The following is a 23,748-nucleotide window of genomic DNA, read 5'->3' as shown; positions in this document are numbered from 1 at the left end:
TCCACAGCCTCAGAAACAACTCTGACATCATAATCAAAAAGGCTGACAAAGGAGTGCTATCGTCATCATGAATAGGTCGGAATATGAACAAGAGGCTACTAGGCAGCTCTCCAACACTACTTTCTACAAGCCATTACCCTCCGATCCCACTGAGAGTTACCAAAAGAAACTACAGCATTTGCTCAAGAAACTCCCTGAAAAAGCACAAGAACAAATCCGCACAGACACACCCCTAGAACCCCGACCTGGGGTATTCTATCTGCTACCCAAGATCCATAAACCTGGAAATCCTGGACGCCCCATCATCTCAGGCATTGGCACCCTGACAGCAGGATTGTCTGGCTATGTAGACTCCCTCCTCAGGCCCTACGTTACCAGCACTCCCAGCTATCTTTGAGACACCACTGACTTCCTGAGGAAACTACAATCCATTGGTGATCTTCCTAAAAACACCATCCTAGCCACTATGGATGTGGAAGCTCTCTACACCAGCATGCCACACAAAGATGGACTACAAGCCATCAGGAACAGTATCCCCGATAATGTCACGGCAAACCTGGTGGCTGAACTTTGAGACTTTGTCCTCACCCATAACTATTTCACATTTGGGGACAATGTATACCTTCAAATCAACGGCACTGCGATGGGTACCCACATGGCCCCACAGTATGCCAACATTTTTATGGCTGACTTGGAACAACGCTTCCTCAGCTCTCGTCCCCTAATGCCCCTACTCTACTTGCACTATATTGATGACATCTTCATCATCTGGACCCATGGAAAAGAAGCCCTTGAGGAATTCCACCATGATCTCAACAATTTCCATCCCACCATCAACCTCAGCCTGGACCAGTCCACACAAGAGATCCACTTCCTGGACACTACGGTGCTAATATGCGATGGTCACATAAACACCACCCTATATCGGAAACCTACTGACCGCTATTCCTACCTACATGCCTCTAGCTTTCATCCAGATCATACCATACGATCCATTGTCTACAGCCAAGCTCTACGATATAACCGCATTTGCTCCAACCCCTCAGACAGAGACAAACACCTATAAGATCTCTATCATGCATTCTTACAACTGCAATACCCACCTGCTGAAGTGAAGAAACAGATTGACAGAGCCAGAAGAGTACCCAGAAGTCACCTACTACAGGACAGGCTCAACAAAGAAAATAACAGAACGCCACTAACCATCACCTTCAGCCCCCAACTAAAACCTATCCAACACATCATCATCAAGGATCTACAATCTATCCTGAAGGACGACCCATCACTCTCACAGATCTTGGGAGACAAGCCAGTCCTTGCTTACAGACAGCCCCCCCCAACCTGAAGCAAATACTCACCAGCAACCACACACCACAGAACCACTAACCCAGGAACCTATCCTTGCAACAAAGCCCGTTGCCAACTCTGTCCACATATCTATTCAGGGGACACCATCATAGGGCCTAATCACATCAGCCACACTATCAGAGGCTTGTTCACCTGCGCATCTACCAATGTGATATATGCCATCATGTGCCAGCAATGCCCCTCTGCCATGTACATTGGTCAAACTGGACAGTCTCTACGTAAAAGAATAAATGGACACAAATCAGACATCAAGAATTATAACATTCAAAAACCAGTCGGAGAACACTTCAATCTCTCCGGTCACTCGATTACAGACCTGAGGGTGGCTATCCTTCAACATAAAAACTTCAAAAACAGACTCCAACGAGAGACTGCTGAATTGGAATTAATTTGCAAACTGGATACAATTAATTTAGGCTTGAATAGAGACTGGGAATGGATGAGTCATTACACAAAGTAAAACTATTTCCCCATGGTATTTCTCCCTCCCACCCCACCCCCCACCGTTCCTCAGATGTTCCTGTTAACTGCTAGAAATGGCCTACCTTGCTTGTCACCACGAAAAGTTTTCCTCCTTTCCTCCCCCTGCTGCTGGTGATGGCTCATCTTAAGTGATCACTCCTCTTACAGTGTGTATGATAAAACCCATTGTTTCATGTTCTCTGTGTGTGTGTGTATATAAATCTCCTCACTGTATTTTCCACCAAATGCATCCGATGAAGTGAGCTGTAGCTCACGAAAGCTTATGCTCAAATAAATCTTAGTCTCTAAGGTGCCACAAGTACTCCTTTTCTTTTTGCGAATACAGACTAACACGGCTGCTACTCTGAAACCTAAGGATTCACTCACACTGGGTTTTGGGCCAGCCAGATTAGGGGATTCTTCCATGACACCAGCAGAGGAAGCAAAGCGTTGGTCATCAGCAGATGACGTGGGAACAGTGGAAGGCACTAGATGTGAGCGAGGCAGACGGGTACTCTCCTGGTGGGGCTCGCTCAGTGAGAACAGGCAAGGAGAGGAGGGCTCTAGCCGTGACCCGGAAGGAGTTGCTGGCAGACCCAGGATCTGCAGTAAACTGTCTGTGCTAGAGGTCAGGGTAAGATTTGCAAGCTCATTTGATACACACCCCCACCTCGCAGCACTGCCCCTCCCCATCTCCATGCTACCACCGTGCACCTGAGAATGGGAATGGAGATCACTCACAAGAGCTAGACAGGCCGCTTCTGGTTAGGGGCCAGATGAGGTCCAACCACCTTTCAACCCCTAACATAAGGGGAAATGAGACCTGAGCACCAGCCGGCTCCCCTGTGGCAGAATGGAGCGAAGTCCAGGCTACTTGCAATGGGGAGAGACCAGGCCTGGGAACTGGTCAGGCCTTTTACATGGCATTGCCTGACAAGTCCAAAACTTTCTTAATAGGAATCATGGGGGGCTGGCAAAATTAATTGAGCTGCCCAGCACCTTTCCATGTAGAGAGAGCCTAGGAAGAGGGGAGGCTTGTGTGTCATGGAACCGGACTCTCTTCCTTTATATGGGTTTTCATAACAACACGAGATTTTCTCCATATGCGATATCAATATGTTCCACTGAGGCTGCACACAAGGGGTCTCTGCAGCAGCACTGGAGGGACTTGTGTTGTTATAAACCTAGAGGGGTGCCTGCGCATGGCCCATTTCCCTGTCACTGCCCCAGAGGGGAGGAAGAAAAAGAGAATGATTAAAAATATCCTTTCATCACAGACTTTCCCATATTTTGGTCACTTCCTAAAAATCGAGCTCCAATGGGGGACCAGGTTCCTGCTTGCCCATGTCCCAAAGCCACAGGGCTAGGAATGGAAAGGGATAGTAGGCGGGTGTGAAGAGACAAGGGGACACTGAACTCACTTCCACGTGATGGGTGAGGTGACTGGTTACATCCCATTATGCAGTACCTCTGTGGTGTTTACTGCCTCTACCGGGGTGCAGGGCTTTACACTGATTAGGTCTGAACTTCCCCTGGCTGTCCTGAAACCCACCCACACCTGGCTCCAATCCTGCCAGGTCACTCTGCAGCTTGCTCCTCTCCCCCTCCAATTTTGATGCCCATTGTTACTGAATTTACACCAGTGAAACCCCTGACAAAGAATAGCATGACCCAGCTGTGCAGGGAGGGGCTAGGTGTTTTTCAGTCCAGTTAATTGACAAAGCTTCTGGAAACCCCAGAAGAGTCCTTGTCTGGATTAGCACTTGGAGACAGTCAGATGTTTCCCGATTGTGAGAGAAGCTTCATAACCCCCCTGCAAGTGTTCTAGGAACACAGCTTGAGAGCTATTGAGATAGTCCATTGGAACCACTCCAGTCTTTGTGGTATGGTCAAGCCAGAAGGTCTGATGCTGGCAGTATGGGCACTAATGGGGGTAAATCACGCCACTGACAAAGCAGCAGAGGGGGAATATGTAGCCAGTTACGGTGTATGTGCTATTCCAGCCATATTCCAGGAGAGCAGAACCTCTGAGCTCCATTGTGAAGCTGTTAGTCCTGGAACCCACAAGAATTCTTGATTTAATCCTAAGTGGAGCACAGGATCTGGTCCAAAAGGTGAATAGAGCTGAACCGCTTGATAATAGTGACCGTAGTGAATTAAATTTAACATCCTTGTAGGGAGGAAAACATCCCCTCTCCCCCGCCTGCAGTGACATTTAACTTTAAAAAGGGGAACTATACAAGACTGGTGACACTAGTTAGATGGCAATTAAAAAGAGTGGTCACAAGGGTAGAATGCCTGCAAGCAGCATGTAGGCTACTTAAAAATACCGTAACAGAGGCTCAGATTAAAAGTCTACCCCCAGATTTAAAAACACGACAGGAGGAGGACCAAATGGATCCCATTGTGACTGAACAGAAGAGTAATGGAGGCAGTTATAGACAAAAAGGTTCTTTTAAAATTTGCAAGTCAAATCCTAGTGAGAAAAATAGGGAGGAGCACAAATGCTGGCCAGTAAAATGTAAAAGTAGAATACAGCAGGGCCCAGAAAGGATTTGAGAAGCAACTTGCTAAAGATGCAAAACCTGACAATAACATTTTTGTTAAGTACACCAGAAGCAGGAAGCCTGCCAGTAGAGCCACTAGATGGCAAAGGTGTTAAAGGAGCACTCTGGGAAGATAAATGAATTCTTTGTACCATTCTTCACTGGAGAGGATGTGGGGGGGTACCCAAAAATAATAGCTGTGATGTGGGTAACAAATCTGAAGTGCTGTCCCAAATTGATACGTCAGTAGAAGAGATTTTAGAACAAACTGATAAACTAAACAGTAATTCATTGATAAAGTCACCTCAGAATTCTGAAGGGTCTCAAATATGAAATTGCAGAACTGTCGTATATAACCTACATACTACACTGAAATCAGCCTCTATACCAGATGCCTAGAAAGTAGCTAATGTAATGCCAATTTTTAAAAAAGGCTCCAGAGGGGATCCTGGCAATTACAGGCTGGTGAGTCTAACTTCAGTACTAGGTAAATTAGTTGAAAGTATAGTAAAGAACAGAATTATCAAACACACAGGTGAATACAACATGTTGGGGAAAAGTTAACACAAATTTTGTAAAGGTAAATCATGCCTCACCAATCTATTAGAATTCTTTGAGTGTGTAAACAAACACATGGACACTGGTGATGCAGTGGATATAGTGTACTTGGATTTTCATAAAAGGTTTTGACAAGGTTCCTTACCAAAGGCTCTTAAGGAAACTAAGCAGCCAGGGGATAAGAGGGAAGGTCCTCTCATGGATCAGTAACTGGTTGAAAAATAGGAAACAAAGGATAGGAATAGTCAGTTTTCACAAAAAGATCTTGGAGTTGCCATGGATATTTTTATGAAAACTTCTGCTCATTGCTCAACAGTAGTCAAAAAACCCTAACAATATATGTTAGGAACCATTAGGAAAGGGATAGAAAATAAAAAATAAAATACCGTGGATTTAGATCATGGCATTATGATGTGTCCACACCTTAAATACTGTGTCCCGTTCTGGTTCTGGAAAAGGTTCCGAAAAGGTCAACAAAGATTATCAAGGGTATGGAACAGCTTCCATATGAAGAGAGACTAAAAAGAATTAGGGCTGTTCATCTTAGAAAAGCGATGACTGAGGGGGATACAATAGAGGTCTGTAAAATCATGAATATTGTGGAAAAAAATGAACAGAGAAGTGTTATTTACTCTTTCACACAATACAAAAACTAGGGGTCACCCAATGAAATTAACAGGCAGCAGGTTTAACACAAACGAGAGGAAATACTTTTTCTACACGACCCACAACTAGCCTGTGGAATTTGTTGCCAGTGGATGTTGTGATGGCCAAAAGTGCAACTGGTTCAAAAAAGAACTAGATAAATTCATGGACGATAAGACCACCAATGGCTATCAGCTGAAATGGTGAGGGATACAACCCCATGCTCAAGGCAACCCTAAGCTTCTGACTAATGGAAGCCAGGAGTGTTAGACAGGGGTGGATCACTACCCTCTTCTGTACATTCCCCGTGAAGCTCTGGTATGGGCCACTGTCAGAGACAGGACACTGGGCAATGTGGACCCCGGCATGATCCAGTAGGGCAGCCCTTATGTTATCTTCTGCGTCTCCAGGGAAGAGTTCTCTCTGTTTTTCAAATGCTTCTAACGCTGTAGCAGGGGAAGAGGCCAAGTCAATTACCGAGACATGCACCAAAACTAGGCCCCACAGTCTCACTGAGGACCCAGCCCCTGCCAAATCCAGGGCAAAATGAGGTTGAAGGGTTTAATTTCTCCCTTACGAAAAGCGAGCCTATCGAGACAGGTTCTCCGTAGCCACCTCTTCTTCTGTTCTCTTGAAGCAAAGGTGCTGCTGCTCTGGCAGTGAGGGAAATCTGCCCTCCCTGCTGCGAGTAGCCCGGCCTCTTTGTTATATTTAAGGAAGGGCCAGGAGGAATTCCAGGGATTTTTTTAGTAAGATAAACAGAACTCTTGACCTCTTCCATAGAGAAAAGAGAAGGAGCCGTTCCCGCATGGACTGGGTTGGAGCCTGGAAAAAGGGTGCAACTGTGGGGAGGCGGGGAAGCTGGCCTGCTCCCTTCCCCTCCCACTCTCTCACCCACCCAGCCAGACACTCTGAGTGCTGCCATCGAGGCATGGGAAACGCCACCATTGGGACCAAACAACATCCACCCACTTCCCCCAGCCCATACCAAGCCAAGTGGGACAGAATGGCCCTGACCCCGCCCTCTGGGGGAAAACAATCATCTCTGGGTTCCCCCCGCCCTATGCAGAAGGGAGGTAGAGAGGTGCTCCCCTCAGACCGGTGGGGCTCCTCGGAGGGCAGGAAAAGGCCCGTCAAGAACTTACCACTAAACAGCGAGTTCATTAGTGTCTCCACAAATTGGGCTTCATTTCCAGGAGGCGCACGCGCCCTGGCTCTCTGTTTTACACCCCCACCATGGACACCAGCAAACGGAGGCTCACAGACTCCATTTCACACCCTGCCTGGGTACGAGTCTCTCTCTTCCGTGCTGTGTGTGTATGGATCCGCACTTCCTCCCCCTCTCCTGTTCCCTCTCACTCCCCTCCTTTCAAAGACTAGCCAGAGAACAATAGGTGAAAGTCTAGGGATATTTACTAACTGATAATCTCTCCACGTATTGCAGCCGTCTGTTTTTCCCGTCTGATAAAGATTTCAGAGCCAACCACTTTCGTTAAACAAAGAGGGGGAAGGCTGGAAGGTTTGGGCTTTTTTTTTTTTTTAAGCACTTACCATTCACCTGCTGGGGGGAGTAGGCTTCTGATCCAGAGTCCGGGGGAGAGTCGGGTAAAGTGCTGGAGAGCAATGGAGAAAGAGAAGAGAAGGTCACTGCAAACCAGCTTTCAGCAAAATCAAGCCTTTCAGTTTGCTCACTGTGACTTCCACACTCCAGGATAAAACCCATTCAAACAGCACCACGGCTAACCCCACTTCCCACAGAGACTCCTGCTGGCAGAGGCTGGCACCATAACCCACACCCAGCTCTCTTGCCCCATCCTTACAGCACTCCCTAATACCAGCAGAAACTGGGACTGAAATAGCCATGAGCTGCCCCGCAGTCAGCTCTTCTGTCCCGGCTCCCTACAGCCACAGCTCCCAGCCAGCCCCTCCATTACCTACATCGCCTCAGGTGAGGACTGGAGTGGCTAAAAGCCTTGCACAGCCAGAGCCCCTGCACCATTCCCTCCTGCATCTCTTGCTGGGCCCAGAGCTCTCCGACACCAGGGCCTGAGAACATTTGCTACAGTGCCTCCTGCTGGAAGAGGCTGCCACTGCAGCAGCTGTCAGCACCCCTGCACAGAACCTCCTTTAATTGTATGTATAGGCATTTCATTTCACAGCCATTTTGTTCACCTGCTAATCAGAGAGTCTTCTCTTTGCAGCTCATGTCCAGTTAAAAGAAGCCAAACAGAATTGTATCTGTTACCCAGAAAAAGATCATTGGTTTTGCCCTGAATAAATAGGGGAACCTGGCTCTGTTCTGGGATCTGATGCATGAAAGCGAAGGCTGTGAGGCTGAGGGCCAGATTCCGCTTTCACTCAAACCTGGGGAAATCTGGGGCAGTGCCCACAGAGGTCAATGGAGTTCCTCTGGATTTACACTGGCAGCACCAAGAGCAGAAGCTGGCCCTAACTCTGCAAAAGGGAACCAAACATGAATAGGAAACTCTATTGGTCTCAATAAACACATCATGTCCGGGGATAAAAGGATTGACAAGCAACTTCCTGTGTGCTGAGGGGCAGTAGGGGAGTGATCTGTTGAGTTATACTCTATTTATTTTGCCTTATACCATGAGGCTAAACACAGGCTCCCTGCACACGGACACTTCAGTCATTTAAAAACCACATGCCGAAAAATCCAGTTTGATCCAACTTCAGCTTTCCAGCACTCCCAGCCCTTTATGAAAAGCTAAACGGCTCCTCCCCAGTTACCCTCAGAGACAGCCTGGGAAAACAGACAGGCCACGTAGCATGCCCAACAGGTCAAAAGACTTGGTCTCCGTCGGAGTAAGTTCCAGAGAACGTCCTGCCCCTGGATAAACAAATCTAGCTCCAGAGTTCCACCTGATCTTAATGGCCCAGGTGCAATATGCAAGCTTGAGTGGGGGGAGCAGACATGAGCGGGCTCAGGGTATGTTGACGCTACAGGGACTAACACCAGCATAACCCCATAGCGTAGTGATGGAAGGGATTTTTCTGTCACTGTAGGAACACCACCTCCCGGAACGACAGTCACCACCTCAACAGAAGCATTCTTCCCTCTACCTCGCTGCATCTACGCTGAGGGTTAGGTCGGCATAGCTACTGTCCTCTGGGGTGTGGATTTTTCACACCCGTGATGGACACAGCTAAGTCCAGACCAAGCCCAACATGCCTTCGGGGAGGGTGGAAAGGCAAGAATATTGCAGTCAGATAACAGAAACCAAACCAGAGTTGTTGCAAAGTCATCTAAAAGACCCAATTCAGCTACTTCCTTGTGCCTTTTGTCACAATGATCCCCCAAGGCTAGGGGACTGGGTAGGGTACAGAGCCCTTCACCTCTATGACACTGGCTCCACTGGGCCCCAACTCGGGGACTGGGTAACTCAAAGCAACAGGGACTGGGAGACAGACTTTCAAGCCTCCAGTGTGACCGAAGCTGAGGTTATTAGGGACCCAAAGTCATCGCCCTCCAACTGCCATTCAAGGGGCTGGAGGGCCCAGGCCCTGGTGGGCAGGTGTTCCCATCGCACAAGCCATGGTCACTGTTGGCTCTATTAGCCTGGTTGGCTCTCTCAGTGGAGGGCAAGGACAGAATGGATCCTTACTAGACTAAACAACTGGAAGCCTCCTGCAGGGTAGCCCCTAAGATGACTGAGAGCCCTAGGAATGGCCCCTGTCCAGCTGTTTGCCTCATGGGAAACTTCCGTGTCCTCCCCCAGACTGGGAATCGAACAGCAATGGATACAATTGGTGATTTTCTCTACCCCCACCTCATTCATGAGGATCTTTCCAAGTCCCTCCAATGGCCCAAACCCAACCCAATGGCCTCAGTGGAATTACACCAAGGTTAAATTTGGCCCCGTGAATTCAGAGCCTTCCCAACTCCTGGAATGATGATGATGTTCTCCTTGTTGGCATCACTAGAAGATGCAAGGCAAAGGAGAACATGAGATTCACAGATGTGCACAAAACCTGGACTCCATCCTGGCCTGGGCCTCCACACACGATACCCACCAATTCCAAAGAGGACGGAGATGGCTGCAAATGTAACACAGCGAGGCTATGCGCCACGTGAGACAGAGGTGCTAGGCAGAGGGGTAGGAGACTCCAGGATGGATCAGGCACGGGCATGGGTCATGCAGCAGGGAGTGGGTGATGCCAGACTGCTGGGTGAGGGATGTGGCGCTATCGATTTCCATCATCGTCTGACTGAATCCTCTGAGGAGAGGGTCTCCCCAGCCACACCCTTGAAAGGGAGTCAGGGGAAGGGAGAAGCTGAGGTGCTCCTCCCAGCAGGGGGCTAGGGACTAACGGCTGCCAGGAATGAAATGTATGCAACTATCATGTATGGGGAGCGCTCTCTCACCTCTGGGAGGTGTGGCACATTCTACCCATGGCAAGAATTGTCTCCATCTATGTCTCACTCTCTGGAGCAATCCCCACCTTGCCCACCAAGACAGCTTCAGCCCCGTTCCCGCCCAGAACGGTACAGCATTCCTCTCTCTACCACCAACCGCTGCGCTCTCCTGCTCACCCAGCAGAGCAATTGCTGGCCTGGCATTGCCACATTTGCCTCTTAACCCAGACTGCAACAGCAGGCCCATCCCTGCCCACTGAGGTAGACACCTGCCCAGAGAGCAGGAATCACAGCATCTCCCTGGGCACACTTTCTCCTCCTGGGGCTACATGTTCAGTCCATCAAAGATACAGAAACTCAGTCCTCCTCCTCCTCGCAGGGGGTGAGCCTAGAGTCCATTGCAAGTGGGTGCAAATCCAGCCCAGGTCTATCTCCTTCCTACACAGACTGTGAGATATCAAATGCCAGACTCCATATCTTTTTGTCTGAGTTAGCTACCACCTTTCAACTGGGATAGCCCCAGGGAGATCCTGGAATGAGGATTTTCTCAATCTGGAATGGATTCCAAATATGCCCCTGTTCCTGCCTGAGATACTAAAAGATTTTCCCATCATGCACTTGCAGAGTCTTCTGCTCTGTGTTCCATGCATCTCTTTGGCCCCCGCCGGCTCTGGCTTTAATGCCATCTACTCTCATACAAGATGTTACTATTTCACCTAGCCCAATGCACGTCACTGGCATGATGGCCACAGCCAACGCTCTCAAACTCCAGCACCAATAACTAAGCACCTGAATCAATGTTTAGGCACCCGAAGGTTTGTGGGACAAACACAGCAGGCCTCAAAGTTCCTAATGTATAATCACCTCCAGATGGAGAAACTCTGCCCACCCCTCCTCCCTGCTTCAGCCACACTTACCCAGGTGCATAGGAGGCCTTGGGCTCTGATTTGATTGGAGGGACCACGTTACTCAGGCAGTGGCCGCTGAGGTACCCCTTGGGCACCACCATGCCATTGTTGTTATTGCAGTTGAGGTGAGCGCTGTAGTTGGGTCCACAGGGGTTGGCCAAAAGAGGGCCATGACGGACCGGGCCTTGGCTGCCTGGGGGACAGAGATGGAGGGCACCACTGGAAGCTGGGTTGGTCACATGAGCGACGCTGGAGATGGAGCTGGCAACAGGAGCGCTGATGGTGGTAGAGCCGGAAGGCTGGGTGTGTGCGTAGCTGGCTGAGGCAGGGATGTCCGGGAAGCAGCTGCAGGAGAGAAGTCAAGCACCTCAGCAGTGTATACGTATTGCACCTTTTGCCGGCCATGCAGTCCTTCTGCCCCCACCCACATGCCCACCACTAGGAAGGAGGCACCGCAACCCGATGGCACGACCAAAACTGCACCCCAGGGCTCAGGCGGGGAGCAGAAGAAGGGTGAGTATCTAGCTGCTACTGGCAGGGGAATGTATGTAATCTCCCAGGACAGGGGATACTAACCTAACGTTGCTCACGGGTCTTTAAAGGCTAGAAGTGCCCATGACCTCAATTCTTTGACTCCTGGGGAAAGTGGCAACTCCAGCAGCTCACTTCCCGTTCACCCCATGCTGTGGCATTGATTCAGGCCCCATTACACCACACGGGTCTTCCCCTCAGGGCTCCCAGGCCAAGACTGACCAAACCCAACCCTGCTTACTTTGTCAGATGTGCTGAGAGGCTTCACTCAGCTCAGTGTAACACACACCTGCAGGAAACGGGACAGCACCTCCCCTCTCAACAGGTCAGTGCCCCACTGCCAGCACCGACAGGGGTTGCAGCCTCCCTCCTGTGGTGCGTGCCCTTCTTCGCTCCCTCTGCAGTCAGTGCACCCTAGCCTGGTGTGGAGAGCATGCCCTACTGGTCCCAGGGAGACATTTCCCTTCCACACCCCCTCATTTCTGGGGAGCTCTCTCCCCAAAATGCCAGGGCATTTTGCTCCCAGCATGATGCCCCAATACCTATTCCTAGCAGCACAGGGGGTGTGGGCGCAAATGCCTTCATATGATGTTCTTCTGTGCCATTTTTACTCCTGTCCAAAGGTAGCGGGGGGGGGGGGGGCTCCAGGGACGGGAGATAAAGGATTCTTCAATGACCCTACCTGGGAGAAAGAAAAGTAGAAAGGGGGAAGCAGAAAAGAAAGAAGGCGGTTTGGAGACCAGAGGAGGGATTGAAAAGGACGGTAGCACAGAGCGACGCATGGGAGCCCTGACAAAGGCAGAGAGCAGGGGCGAAAAGGGTCAGGGAAGCTATTTACAAACTAGGCACTGCACCCCCGTAAAGGAGAAAATTCAACTTCTCCCTGGGAAAACGGCCACCAGCTCTGCCCCCGCTGGCAGCCCCCCGCCACCGGGCCGTGCGCGAGGCAGGGACTTACATATCTGGTGAGTCTTCCTTGCTGATGTACTCTTCCAGAATGCTGGTGTCGATGTTGGAAGGTTCCAGAGCTCCATTAATGTCGTGGCCTGCAGAAAAGAGAGGGAATGGAAGGGGCAAGAGCCATTAGAAAACCAGACAAGTCGCCCCCTTCCCTGAGAGATCAGAGAGTGACTTACAGCTCCTCCTACTGCCCCAGGCCCCTCCACCGCAGGAGGATAAAGGGACTGAGCTGAGGGCCAGAGCCACTGATCCTTGTGCTATCAGCAGATCATGCTCTTTTAGAGACCACCTCAGTGTCCACCCGCACCCCTGCCATCCCACAAGCTGAGAACACAGACGGGCACCTCTCAGGAGGTCATGGGGGCAACAGTGCAAGTGCAGACAAGGCAGAGTTATCAGAAAGTCTGCAGGACACAGGGAGTACTCGATGGTAAATTGCGCCGACTGCAGAGCCCTGCTGGGACGGGCCTGGTTGCTTGGGCTGTTGGACTCCTCTGCACAGAGCCTCCTGAGAAATGTGGATGACAGTGCCTGGCAGTAACATAGGCCTTGTTCGCGTGAGCTGCAGAAGCCACTGGCTTTGCTTGGGCCACCTGCCCTGGTGGAAGAGCTGCTTGGTGTGGGCCGCAGGAGCCCGTAGCTAGTGCCCAGTGGCAGGGCCATGCTGTGTGGCCTCTGTGGGTGGATTCGGGAGTCTGGTTTCATTCCCTCCCCGTTGGACCCCTGCCTTGGTTTCACAGAACATGCTGAAATCTCTCCGCCGCTGCCATGCCAGCTTTGGAACAGATCTCAGCTTCCCTCACGCACCCGCCTCCCACTCCTGCGAGGGCAGCACTAGACTATCTTCCCCTTTCTCCTACAGGTCCCTCCTCCTCCTCCCATGCTGTGGAAGCCAGGCTGGGGTTCGTCAAGAGAAAGTGCTTTCTTTATCTGCCTCGCTGGAGTAGGAGTGTGCAGCCCGCTGGGGCCTATGCCAACCCCAAGTGCCAAAGACAGTGCCAAGAAAGGGGAAGAGCAGCCCCAGCCCCCTTCCCCAAGCTCGGCTAACAAAGACGGCCCTTCCACAACAGCCCGATCCCTTCAGCCAGAGGCGATGTGTCACTTGCCCAGCAGACGCGCGCGTGCACACACCACCAAAGGACCACCGCCCCCTCCAACCCACACTGGGGGGGAAAGGTTAGTCAATGAACCGCAAACGTGAAAAAGAGGGGCTTCAGCCGGCGTCCAGCCAATCAGATCTTTCCCCTGTGAAAATCCCTTTCATACCAAGACAAGCAAATCGGCAGAAATAAATCCAGCTAGGAATTTTGCCAAGCGAACGGGGGTGGGGCGGGGGAATCTTTTCCTTGGTAACCCAGGCGGGAGAGAAAAGCCTGGGTCGGGATTCCATTGAAAAAACACCCAACCCTTTGTGTACCACACCCCTCTACTGCAGGTCGCGGGGGGGGGGGGGGCTCGCTGCTACGAAAGAAAGCATCCAGCTTAACACGCACCCCAGTAGAGCCTGGAGTCCCCGGCCCCTCCAGGATCCAGGCTGGGATTGCACAGAAAAGCAATGGGCAAGACAAGTGTGCAACTCTGAATGCCGAGACGCACAGACACTTCCCCAGCACGGTCACAGAGAGGAGGACCGTGGGGTGCAGGAGCATCAGGCTTGCTCCCCAGCCTGTGGCCTGAGGATCTCCCTCCTCATCAGAGAAGCTTGCTTAGACACTGGCATCGCGCGGGTTGGAATTGCAAAGCAGCAGACGTTTTCTGGTTCAGGTGCCCTTCGAACTAACAGCATCAGTTGGAGCCAGGATCAGCACAGGCAGGTGCTCAGATGCTTCCCCCAGCTGCTGTGCGGCTGCTTCTCCACCTGACCCACAGCAACCCTCCCCCTTCTTGATGCTCACTCCTGAGTGCTCCCACACACAGCTTTGGGCCTGTCCAGCAGCACCCCTGCCACTCCAGCCCTGCCCCCGTCTTGTTAATGCTCCTCAGTCCTGACCTGGCACGCCCCAGCTATTCCAGCCCTGCCCCACCAAGGTTTACTAATGCTCTCAAGCCACGACTCTCAGTTCCCTTACTATTCCAGGGCTAGTTCTCTCTTGGGCAAAGACTTTCAATCATGCTACATCATGGGCTGATGTGGACATGTGACTACCAGGGAAGAACTCAGAGAGCCCAGTTCACTTGCCACACGATCCAGCATTTGAATCCAGATCTCCAGAAGTGAAGAGCAAGTGCACTAATCCCTCTCCCCACCTACAGGCTACTAAGCTTCCCTGAGGAGAGCTCTCCAGGTTGCTGGTTTCAGAAGACCCCTTCCCAGGGTCAAAGCTCTAACAAGCTCTGCACGGATGGACAGAATTCCTGGGGGACATGGGCTCACATTCATCCCTTGGTGTTGGACTGTGGCCGTTCCACAGACTAACCTCCCCAGCTCTGCTGGTCTCTCAGCTCACACCCTCTTAGACACCTTGCCTGAAAGGTCACCTTCATGAAAATTCAATCAAGATCCAAGCAAAGGGCATGATAAGCACCGTGGCGCAGAAGGTGCGTCAGCTGAACTGCTCTGGAGCTACAACAGAATTGATAACGGCCACAACAGGGGGGACCAGCTGTGAGGTGGAAGGGGCAGTTCTTTACCTACTAAAAATAAATCCAATGAAGGACTTTTCTCAACAAGAGGCTGGAACCTTGAGCCTTCTGCAAAGAGACTAAGAGCAGCTGGGCTCCACGCAGTGACATTCCCTGTCCCTGGCTGACTGCTGTCCCAGTTCTTTGCCAGTCCACATCTCCCACTGTTTCTGATCCATTCTGGCCAGCACTAAGAATCTCTTCCCCTGGATCTTCAGCCTTTCTTCTGGTCCTCTGAGCGCCCCTGTTTGTCTCTGTGGGGCAGAAAGTATCTCTGGAATGTCTGCCGCTGAGCACGAGCTCTTAAGAGCATCTCATTGCCTCAAAACTTCTGTTCAGTAGGGACTGTTACCAAAAGCCAGCTTAGGTGATTAATCAAAAGCTAATACCTCTCTTTAGAGTCACGAGCTCCTAACGACATTAACAATGCCCCTCCTCCCCTTGCAACGGGGGATTAAGAGGGAATAGGAAGCCATAGAAAATGGACCCATGAAGCTGAACATCCCAAGGCTCCACAGGAAACAGAACTCATCTCGAAGTCTCAATCAAAGGGAGATGGAGCAGAGGGCAACAGTGACCATCAGCCAATGAGCTCATATTTCCTTTGCTCAAAACAAAAGTGTTAACTCTAATAGACAGCACCCACCACCATCCATAACTCTGCCTAATGCACCCACCCTTCATAACCCACTCCAGAGTCCCCCACCATCCACTACTCCACAGGCTGTATCACAAGACCTACAGCCTCTCCCAGAGTCTCCAAAACCTAGTGAGCCACAGGTCACCGTGCAGTGAACCCACAATAATTCTGCTGACCTCAGTGGAGTTGCTTTGCACTACCCCTTGTAACTGAGCAGAATTTAACTCATCCCAGATCCATTTCAAGAGCTTCCAGTTCAAAAACCTTCTGGGACGCCCACCCTTTTGTAACCCCTTGCAGTCACTCCTGCTGCAAAAACACGTCAAGAGGCTCCCTTGCCCTCACCATGTTCAGGTTATGCTCTGTCCCTAGAATCACCTTTCCCTCCATAATCATTGGTCCTGCCTCCCTTTACTCCATAACCCTCCCCAAAGCCTCCCTCCATGCTCCGGAATACCCCTAGAGGCTCCTTTGGAGTCTCTCTCTCGCCAGTTCCCTCCCAAAGGAGCTGAGGAAAAGTGTGGGGAGCCCCGCAGGTAAAGAGTGTTTGGGAAGGACAGGATGGCATTCATTCCTCACAGAAGGAGTCAGGAGCTGGGAAAGCAGAACACCCCCCCTTACCCCCCCCCGTACGTGGGAGAATGTCAGGAATCCCACTGTTTGGACTGGGTTTCTCTGCCTTCCCCAGACTTCCCAACTCAATCAGCCTCTGAACAGAGCCAGCAGTACCCCGCCCACCTCCTTTGTGTTTTCCGTTTGTGGCTCATCTCTGCTCTTGTCCCACTAGACTCCCAGGCACCTGATCAGCAAGCCAGGAACACCTGCTTGTGCCACCCCACCCTGCAGCATGCTCCTGTGCTCAGCACATCTCACTCGGGGACACAGAGATCCGGGAATCCTCACACGCTGCTCAGCTCCCTGTTTCCTGTGTGAAATGCGTGCCTGAGGATTGCAGTGTTTTGCAGCTCTCTGAAAGGGTTAACAGCGCCCTTCCCCTTCCAGTCACCCTATTTACGGGTCTTAGAGATTAAAACCAGAATTCACCTCGAGTGATAGGCTGATAAGTTTATGGTATTTCTATTTATAACAATCCCTCCCCCATCTATACTTGCTCTGCTGCCTGTCTTCTAATCACCCATAATCCTCCCTGGGTCACAAAAGGGGTGGGAGGTAGGGAGAGCAACTGACAGAGAGCTGCATCCTGGGATCCCTTAACGAGAACCAGATGTGAGAACCTGGAGAGGATGACAAGGTCAACCATTTTAATGGGCTGCTGAACTTCTGCAAGAGGAATAAGTGAGTGCAAGCAAAGAAGCTCTCAGAGGCAGGAACGAGCGCTGGGAATTGCAAAGACATGACCCCAAGCCAACCAAGAGGTCTGTAGGCTTCCCCAGGGCAATGCCACCAGATGCCATCTTGGGCCAAATTCCGCTCTTGGTTACTCTGGCATCAGTGGAGGTTGCTCTGCTGTATCTGAGAGCAGAATACGGCCTTTGGCCACTTGAGGTCATATCACAGAGCTGTGGAAACCGAGAAGCGGAGAACCAGTTCAGGTAGAGTAAAACCTGACCCAAGCCTCTGTCTAGACACAGAGCCGGCCCCTGAACAAACCTTCCAGCAGATTCCCAAGCATTTCCTTCCCCACACACCCAAACAGGTTTGGTTTTCACCATCTCTGCCCAGCCTGCTTCCCAGAGCAGAAGTGCTGGAAAGGCACAAGGAAGAGCTCAGGATTTTCAGACCCCTTTTGGATCTGAATGTTGGGGGGTTTCTCTGATCCCCTCAGCCTCTGAGGCGCACCCATTGCTAGCCCAGGTCACCAGCCGCAGGGATGGCCACACATTCACTTTCAACATCATAGAAGGAGATTTTCAGAGGCAGTGGGGGTGGGGAGCGAGAGAGGGGCTAGGTGTCCAGCTGCCATTTGTGCCTTTGAGGATGTTCCCCATACTGAGTTGGAGCAAACAATGCTCTGGCTCTCACGATGGGCGTTCTTGGGTGTACGAGGCAGTGAAACTAGGAGAGGCAGCCACGACTAGCGGTAAGAGAAGGGGCAGGGAAGCAGAACATCTGACTTCTATTCCTGAATCTGCCACTGTCTCCCTGCAGGCACTTGGGTGAGTCACATGAACTCTCTGTGCTTTTGTTTCTGTACCTGAAAACTGGGAATAATGATTAGCGTCCGGTTCAGAGGGCATTAATACCCGGTTTGCATGCCATCCATTCATTAATGTTTGTAACAGGATTGAAGATTTTGGTTTGAAAGGCAGTAGAGAAAGGCAAAGTCTAATGACTTTTCATGCCGGATTAACCCATATGACAAGAGCCTTCCCAAGAGCGAGGATGCCTGGACATCAGCGATTCAGTCCTTTACTGGGAGGGCTCAATGGCTGTATGGTACATATGGCAAAGTGCTACGAAGCTAAGGGCCCTCAGCACAGACCATCTAGCATGCCCCACATGTAAAGCACAGCTAGTCACTCACCGCAGCCCCCTTTGGGGTAGGTAAATGCTATTCTCCCCACTGTACAGATTGGGAAACTGAGGCACAGAGCACTCAGGTGACTTTACCAAGGCCACAATGGGAGTCATTGGCAGAGTACCATGCTGGAGCTGTGGTGAGGCAGCAGGCAGCCCAGTAGGTCTGAAGAACCCAGGAGCTCCTGGCTCCCAGTCCTGCACTCACCCTCCTAGACTGCATTTCTGTAGGCGGGTGTCAGAGCAGCCCTGGACAGCGAGCGCTGTCATACACGGCTGTTGCTGGGACACTGCCCTGTGCATCAGCTCCCCTTATCTGGTGTAGCGGGCACTGTGCTTCCTTAACATGGTGGTGCAGTGACTCTCAGCTGGGGGCTGACCTGCATGCAGGTTGGCCTTCTACCTAACTCCTCCGTGGTGTTCGGAGAGGCCCCTGCCCCATAAAATCAAGGCTCTCACTATTGGTGTCACAGCTGTGTTCCCCCGAGGTGGCATCAGCATGGCGCGATGCTAAGCACAGGGGCTGCTTCATGCATGCCATGGCCAGCGGGGTTCCGTGAACACACACAATGGGTTGTGAAATCAGCGCACTGGGCTGCAGCATCGGCACATTCCCAGCACCTCGCTCGGCTCGCAGCCCCCTGCTGTGTTTACACTTCCCTCCCTGCGGATTGGCTCGGGGCCTGGCCATGAGTCTGAAGACGCTACCGGAGAGATTTCTAACCAAACATTGCCTAAGCCTGGGGAGCTGGGGGGCCAGCAGCTAAGCTCCAGCTCCTCTCTCTCATCGCCTCATCACCCTGGCCCTGGCCCCCCTCCTTCCAGCCACACTAGAGCCCCAGCGGGCCAAAGGCCTGTCCCATGTGCAGTCCCTCCCCGAGGGACGTGAGAAATACATTTGCTTGAGCAGCATCAATACCCTGCTCCCCCCAATTCATCCCCACCCACGAGCAAGATGGGACACACAGGGATCAGAGGCAGCATCAGCACCCAATTCAGCTCCACCCACCAGTGACACGGGACACTCAGGGAGTCAGGGGCAGCACTGATGTCCTGCTCCCCAGGGGGCGTCTCTGAGTCTGTCCCTCCCGTGAGATGAGACACGTGGGGCTCAGAAGGGGGCCCTACTGGCAAGTTCGGGAGGCCAAGCCAGCCAAGGGAACAGACAGCGCCTTGCTTAAAGAATAAAATAGCAGTGATTTTTCTAGGGACAGAAATTTCCAAAATACATACACATCCAAAATCTCTCTCCCCCCTCCCCCTGGGGTGCCAGAGGATCCAACTCCTGTCCCAGGAGCTTTTGGGGGTTGATCGCAGCTGCCAGCCCTCCCTTCCAGCCACAGCCCATGCCTCCCCCCACCCCAACCTCACCGAGATATGCAGCCCAGCATTCCTCGTTAATTATGCCCTTTATTACCTGACTGTAACATTAACCAGTCGCTCCCAAGAGAGGTGACTCCTGTAACCGGAGCAGGAGGCAAAGCTGAACCCCTCCTTCCCCAAATGCTTCAGAGACCACCCCGGAGCAAGACCCCCTCTGCCCTAGACCCTGGAAGAAGCCACACTGCTCCCGCCCCCCCACACATACACAGCATCAGTACAGGAGCGAGGAGGGCAGCCCAGCTGGGTGATAATAAGACTCAACCACAACCTGAGCTCCCACCATCTCACACACACACTGAGCCTGAACTCCTGAGTCACTTTCACCTAGGATTTCCCCAGGCCAATGGTGCCCTTAGCTGCACCGCCAGGACAGTCTGCTTTCCAGGGACTGCAGTGATTTTCCGCACACATTTAGGGCACTGCAGTAATTCACCCAGAAACAAAAGGGCCAGACCCTTGGCTGGTGGACATCAGTATAACGCCATGACTTGAATTGGTTTGAAGTCCATAGAGCTACTCCAATTTACACCAAATTCAGGGCACAAACCACCCCCACAAAACCAGAACCGCAAGCAAAGGCCCAACTATGGGAGAAGTCTGCCCTCTGTTTTGTCCCCTGGCATCATATTATCTGCAGCGTGCCACAGAGACAGGCCTCCCCTTTCCCACGGGTACAGAGCCACACTGGAGACTAGGAGCTCCCGTTGAACACACGTGGGGGGACTGGTCACTCCGGGCCATGGGACATGCTCTGGGGGAAGCCTGAGGTCAGAGCAAAGGGAGCAGGGGGGCTAGAACACATTGCAGAAACACTCGTCAGTCCTTTCTCCAAGGGCACCTCCAAGTTCCTGGCCCATTTTTCATTTTTAAAAGGGACAAGTGGGTGGAGTTGCAAAGAGGGATTGAAAGTCTCATCAAAGCCAAAAAGCTTCGCTGTGGAGAGGCCAATGCTACTCCTACTGTTGTCTTACTTCCCCATAGTGCCTTTCAGCCCCAAGGATCCCAGTCTAATCCCTGCCTCGTGGGGAACGATACCTTTCTCCATGCATAATCCCACAGAACTCAGTGGGGTTTCTTGGGGAATCAAGTGAGATGCAACACGTGTAACGGGATCAGAATGTGGTCCTTTGCAAAAGTGGGTAGAAACAGAAATTCCTCCATCCACCGCTAACCTGCAGTCGCTGACAGAGTGGCCAGTAGCGCCTACTTTAGCGTTCAGGGCCGGAAACTCAGAAGTTACTGCATCCGACTGAAACTCCAGGGGCAGAGGGGGGATTTTAGAGACCTGGACTATAGGGGCCCAAGATGGGACTTCACCAGGACACTAGAGTTAAAACCCCTATTTCTGCAACAAGACCTATGGGATCTTCAGTGGCCACAAGTTCCTTATCTCACAGATAACGGGGGAAACCTCCAGCAGTGTAGCACAGCACGCCCCTAGCCCCGCACGGTATGGAACCACCAATGACACCTCTCCTGACACAGCGCCCCCCTAGTGCTGCGCATTACGGAACCATCAATGACACCTCTCCTGGTACAGCGCCCCCCTAGCGCCGCACGGTACGCAACCACTGATGACACCTCCTGACATTTCTTTATCATCGTCACCTCGCGCAGCACATGTCCCCTGCCATGAGGACGGGGCATTGTCTCCAAGGCAAACGTTTCCCTATTAAGTCACAATGCCACATCCCAAAATACTTTGGTGTTCCCCATAGGTCTCCCATCCAAATATCATCCAGACCTGACATGGCTTAGCTTGAGCACCGAGGACCACATGGCCCCTTTATATACACACACACACACACACACACACTCTGAAAAGGAAACTTTCACCCAACCAATGAATAGAGCAATTCCTGGTGTTTCATTTTGCTTTGGTTCTTAGGTTGCCTGCCTCCTGCCAGTCTCACTCTTTACTATCCACTCCCACCATGCACTGCACAGCTATTCCTAATGCACTGGACAAAATGGGAGCTGCACCTGCCTACACAGAGGTGAGCTGGCTACCTGATTTCCTGGGCCTTTGGAAGAACAGGAGGTGCCGTGAGGGATTTCCCACCAAAACTGTACTGGGAGCTCCCCACGCCTCCATGGAACCATAGGACAAGTACTCCATTTAGGAAGGAACAATCAGTTGCACACATACAAGGTGGGAAATGACTGCCTAGGAAGGAGTATTGCGGAAAGGGATCTGGGGGTCATAGTGGACCACAAGCTAAATATGAATCAACAGTGTAACGCTATTGCAAAAAAAGCGAACATCCTTCTAGGATGTATTAGCAGGAGTGTTGTAATCAAGACACGAGAAGTAATTCTTCTACTGTACTCTGTGCTGATTAGGCCTCAACTGGACTCTTGTGTCCTGGACTCTTCTGGGCGCCACATTTCAGGAAGAATGTGGACACATTGGAGAGAGTCCAGAGAAGAATGACAAAAATGATTAAAGGTCTAGAACACATGACCTATGAGGGAAGACTGAAAAAAATGGGTTTGTTTAGTCTGGAAAAGAGAAAACCAAGAGGGGACACGATAACAGTTTTCAAGTATGTAAAAGGTTGTTACAAGGAAGAAAAATTGTTTTTCTTAACCTCTGAGGATAGGACAAGAAGCAATGGTCTTAAATTGCAGCAAGGGAGGTTTAGGATGGACATGAGGAAAAACTTCCTAACTGTCAGATAAGTTAAGCACAGGAATACATTGTCTAGGGCAGTTGTAGAATCTCCATCATTGGAGATTTTTAAGAACAGGTTAGACAAACACCGGTCAGGAATGGTCTAGATAATACTGAATCCTGCACAAGTGCAGGGGACTGGACTAGATGACCTCTCGAGGTCCCTTCCAGTTCTATGATTCTATGACAGCACCACGCTGTGCAGCCATAGGGCATGTGGCATCGCTCCAGAAGCACAGTGAGTAAAGATGGGCAGTGCCATGCAGAAGAAATACTTCAACCCAGTCGCTATCCTCCTGGGATCTCCCCCTCTCCTGGCCATTTCTCCTCCTCCTCCCCCCAAGGTCTTCCCTTTCCCCCTTCTCCCCAGCCTCTCTTCGAGTCCCTTCTCCTTCTCTCATTATCTTCTACTGCTACCTCTTCTCCACCTCCCTACTATTCTCCCAAACCTCTTCCCTCCCAGCATCTCCATACTACTGGCTTACCCCTTTCTCCATCCGGCCTCTCCACCCTTCTCCTACCCTGTCCTCTGCCCTTGCCAGCTGTGAGCATTGGCATGGATGGAGCCATTGTCCTCTGGGCACGGGGAGAGAGGAGGAGGGGGAAGGTGTGAGAGGAGACACAGTGGAGCATTTGTGCATTTCCCTGCTGCTCCCCCCTCCACCTCTGCCGTCAATGGGCTGCTTGTCAATTCATGCGCTAAGATGGCGGAAATCGCAGCTAACACAAGTGTTGCCATTTGGCGGTGGCAAAGGCGCCTGCTCGGGAGAGCACATTGGCTTGTTTGTTTGGAACCCAATTTCACTGCCAGAGAGAACACGTCCCGTTCTCCCTCAGGAGCTGACGTTGGGGAGATCACAAGGGCAAGACCAGGTGGAGTCCCCCTGGCTGGAGCCCGGCAGGCCTTCCTGACCTCATCAGACCCAGGACTGATGCCGAGATATCCACAGAGTTTTCCCTGCGTTTAACCCCAGCGCTTCCAGTCCTCAACCGGGCACCCCTGGGAGTGGCGTTGAGGAGTCAATTCATTGGTGCACGTGTGCTGCTCCCTTGGCTGCTCTGAGAGGGCCAGCAGACGGGATGACAGAGCCACATTGCCCAGCGACCAGGAGAGACTAGGGATTGAGCCACACTCCTGCGACAGATGGGAATAAAAATCAAGGCCCAACTGAGGTGAAATGTGTCACTGAGATCTGTTCTAGGGGATCCTCGCAAGAGGTGGCGGGCTCCATCTCACCACCTACCCAGGGGCAGTGGGCCTGAGGGGATCTAAGGCCTGTTCCCTCTCCCTCTGCCTAAAGGGTTGGATCTTAGTACAGAAGCCACTGATGGGTCACTCTGATGCTTCGAGACACCTCCCCAATATGTGGGAAGTTGTAACCCTGCAAAACACCACCCCACGCCTGCTTCTCTCCGAGACACTCAGCCTCCCCCACATACTCTTCTCACATGGGCTCACCCCCTCCATGAGACAGCCAGTCCCACAGTGCTCACCCATGACACCAACAGCTCACCTGCCATGTGCTCCCTTCCCCCGAGACTGGGAGAGAAGGCCCCATCACAGAGGAGAAAGGGTGTCTCACAGTCCAGCCTTT

At 51.6% G+C, this 23,748-nt stretch overlaps 1 protein-coding gene across 12 annotated transcripts in view; it reads right to left on the bottom strand.

The window, feature by feature from the left end:
* Window positions 1–23,748, bottom strand: part of MYRF (myelin regulatory factor) — a 109,510-nt gene that overhangs the window by 56,938 nt on the left and 28,824 nt on the right. For 10 of the 12 annotated variants that reach the window (XM_043516552.1, XM_043516545.1, XM_043516543.1 and 7 more), the window contains exons 2-4: window positions 12,355–12,442; window positions 10,875–11,210; window positions 7,131–7,192 (exon numbers count right to left, since the gene is read on the bottom strand). In XM_043516552.1, the coding sequence (XP_043372487.1) occupies window positions 7,131–7,192; window positions 10,875–10,966 (154 nt within the window). In that variant the 5' untranslated portion in view covers window positions 10,967–11,210; window positions 12,355–12,442. Of the gene's footprint in view, window positions 1–6,724; window positions 7,036–7,130; window positions 7,193–10,874; window positions 11,211–12,354; window positions 12,443–12,532; window positions 13,081–23,748 lie in introns of those variants that run through there. The other 2 variants (XM_043516542.1, XM_038406573.2) reach the window with 2 other exon arrangements.

Source organism: Dermochelys coriacea, chromosome 6 (genome assembly GCF_009764565.3).
Source record: "Dermochelys coriacea isolate rDerCor1 chromosome 6, rDerCor1.pri.v4, whole genome shotgun sequence".
Lineage (NCBI taxonomy): Eukaryota > Metazoa > Chordata > Testudines > Dermochelyidae > Dermochelys > Dermochelys coriacea.
The sequence above is the reverse complement of the archived record's forward strand: the minus strand, read 5'-3'. Positions and strand labels throughout refer to the sequence as shown.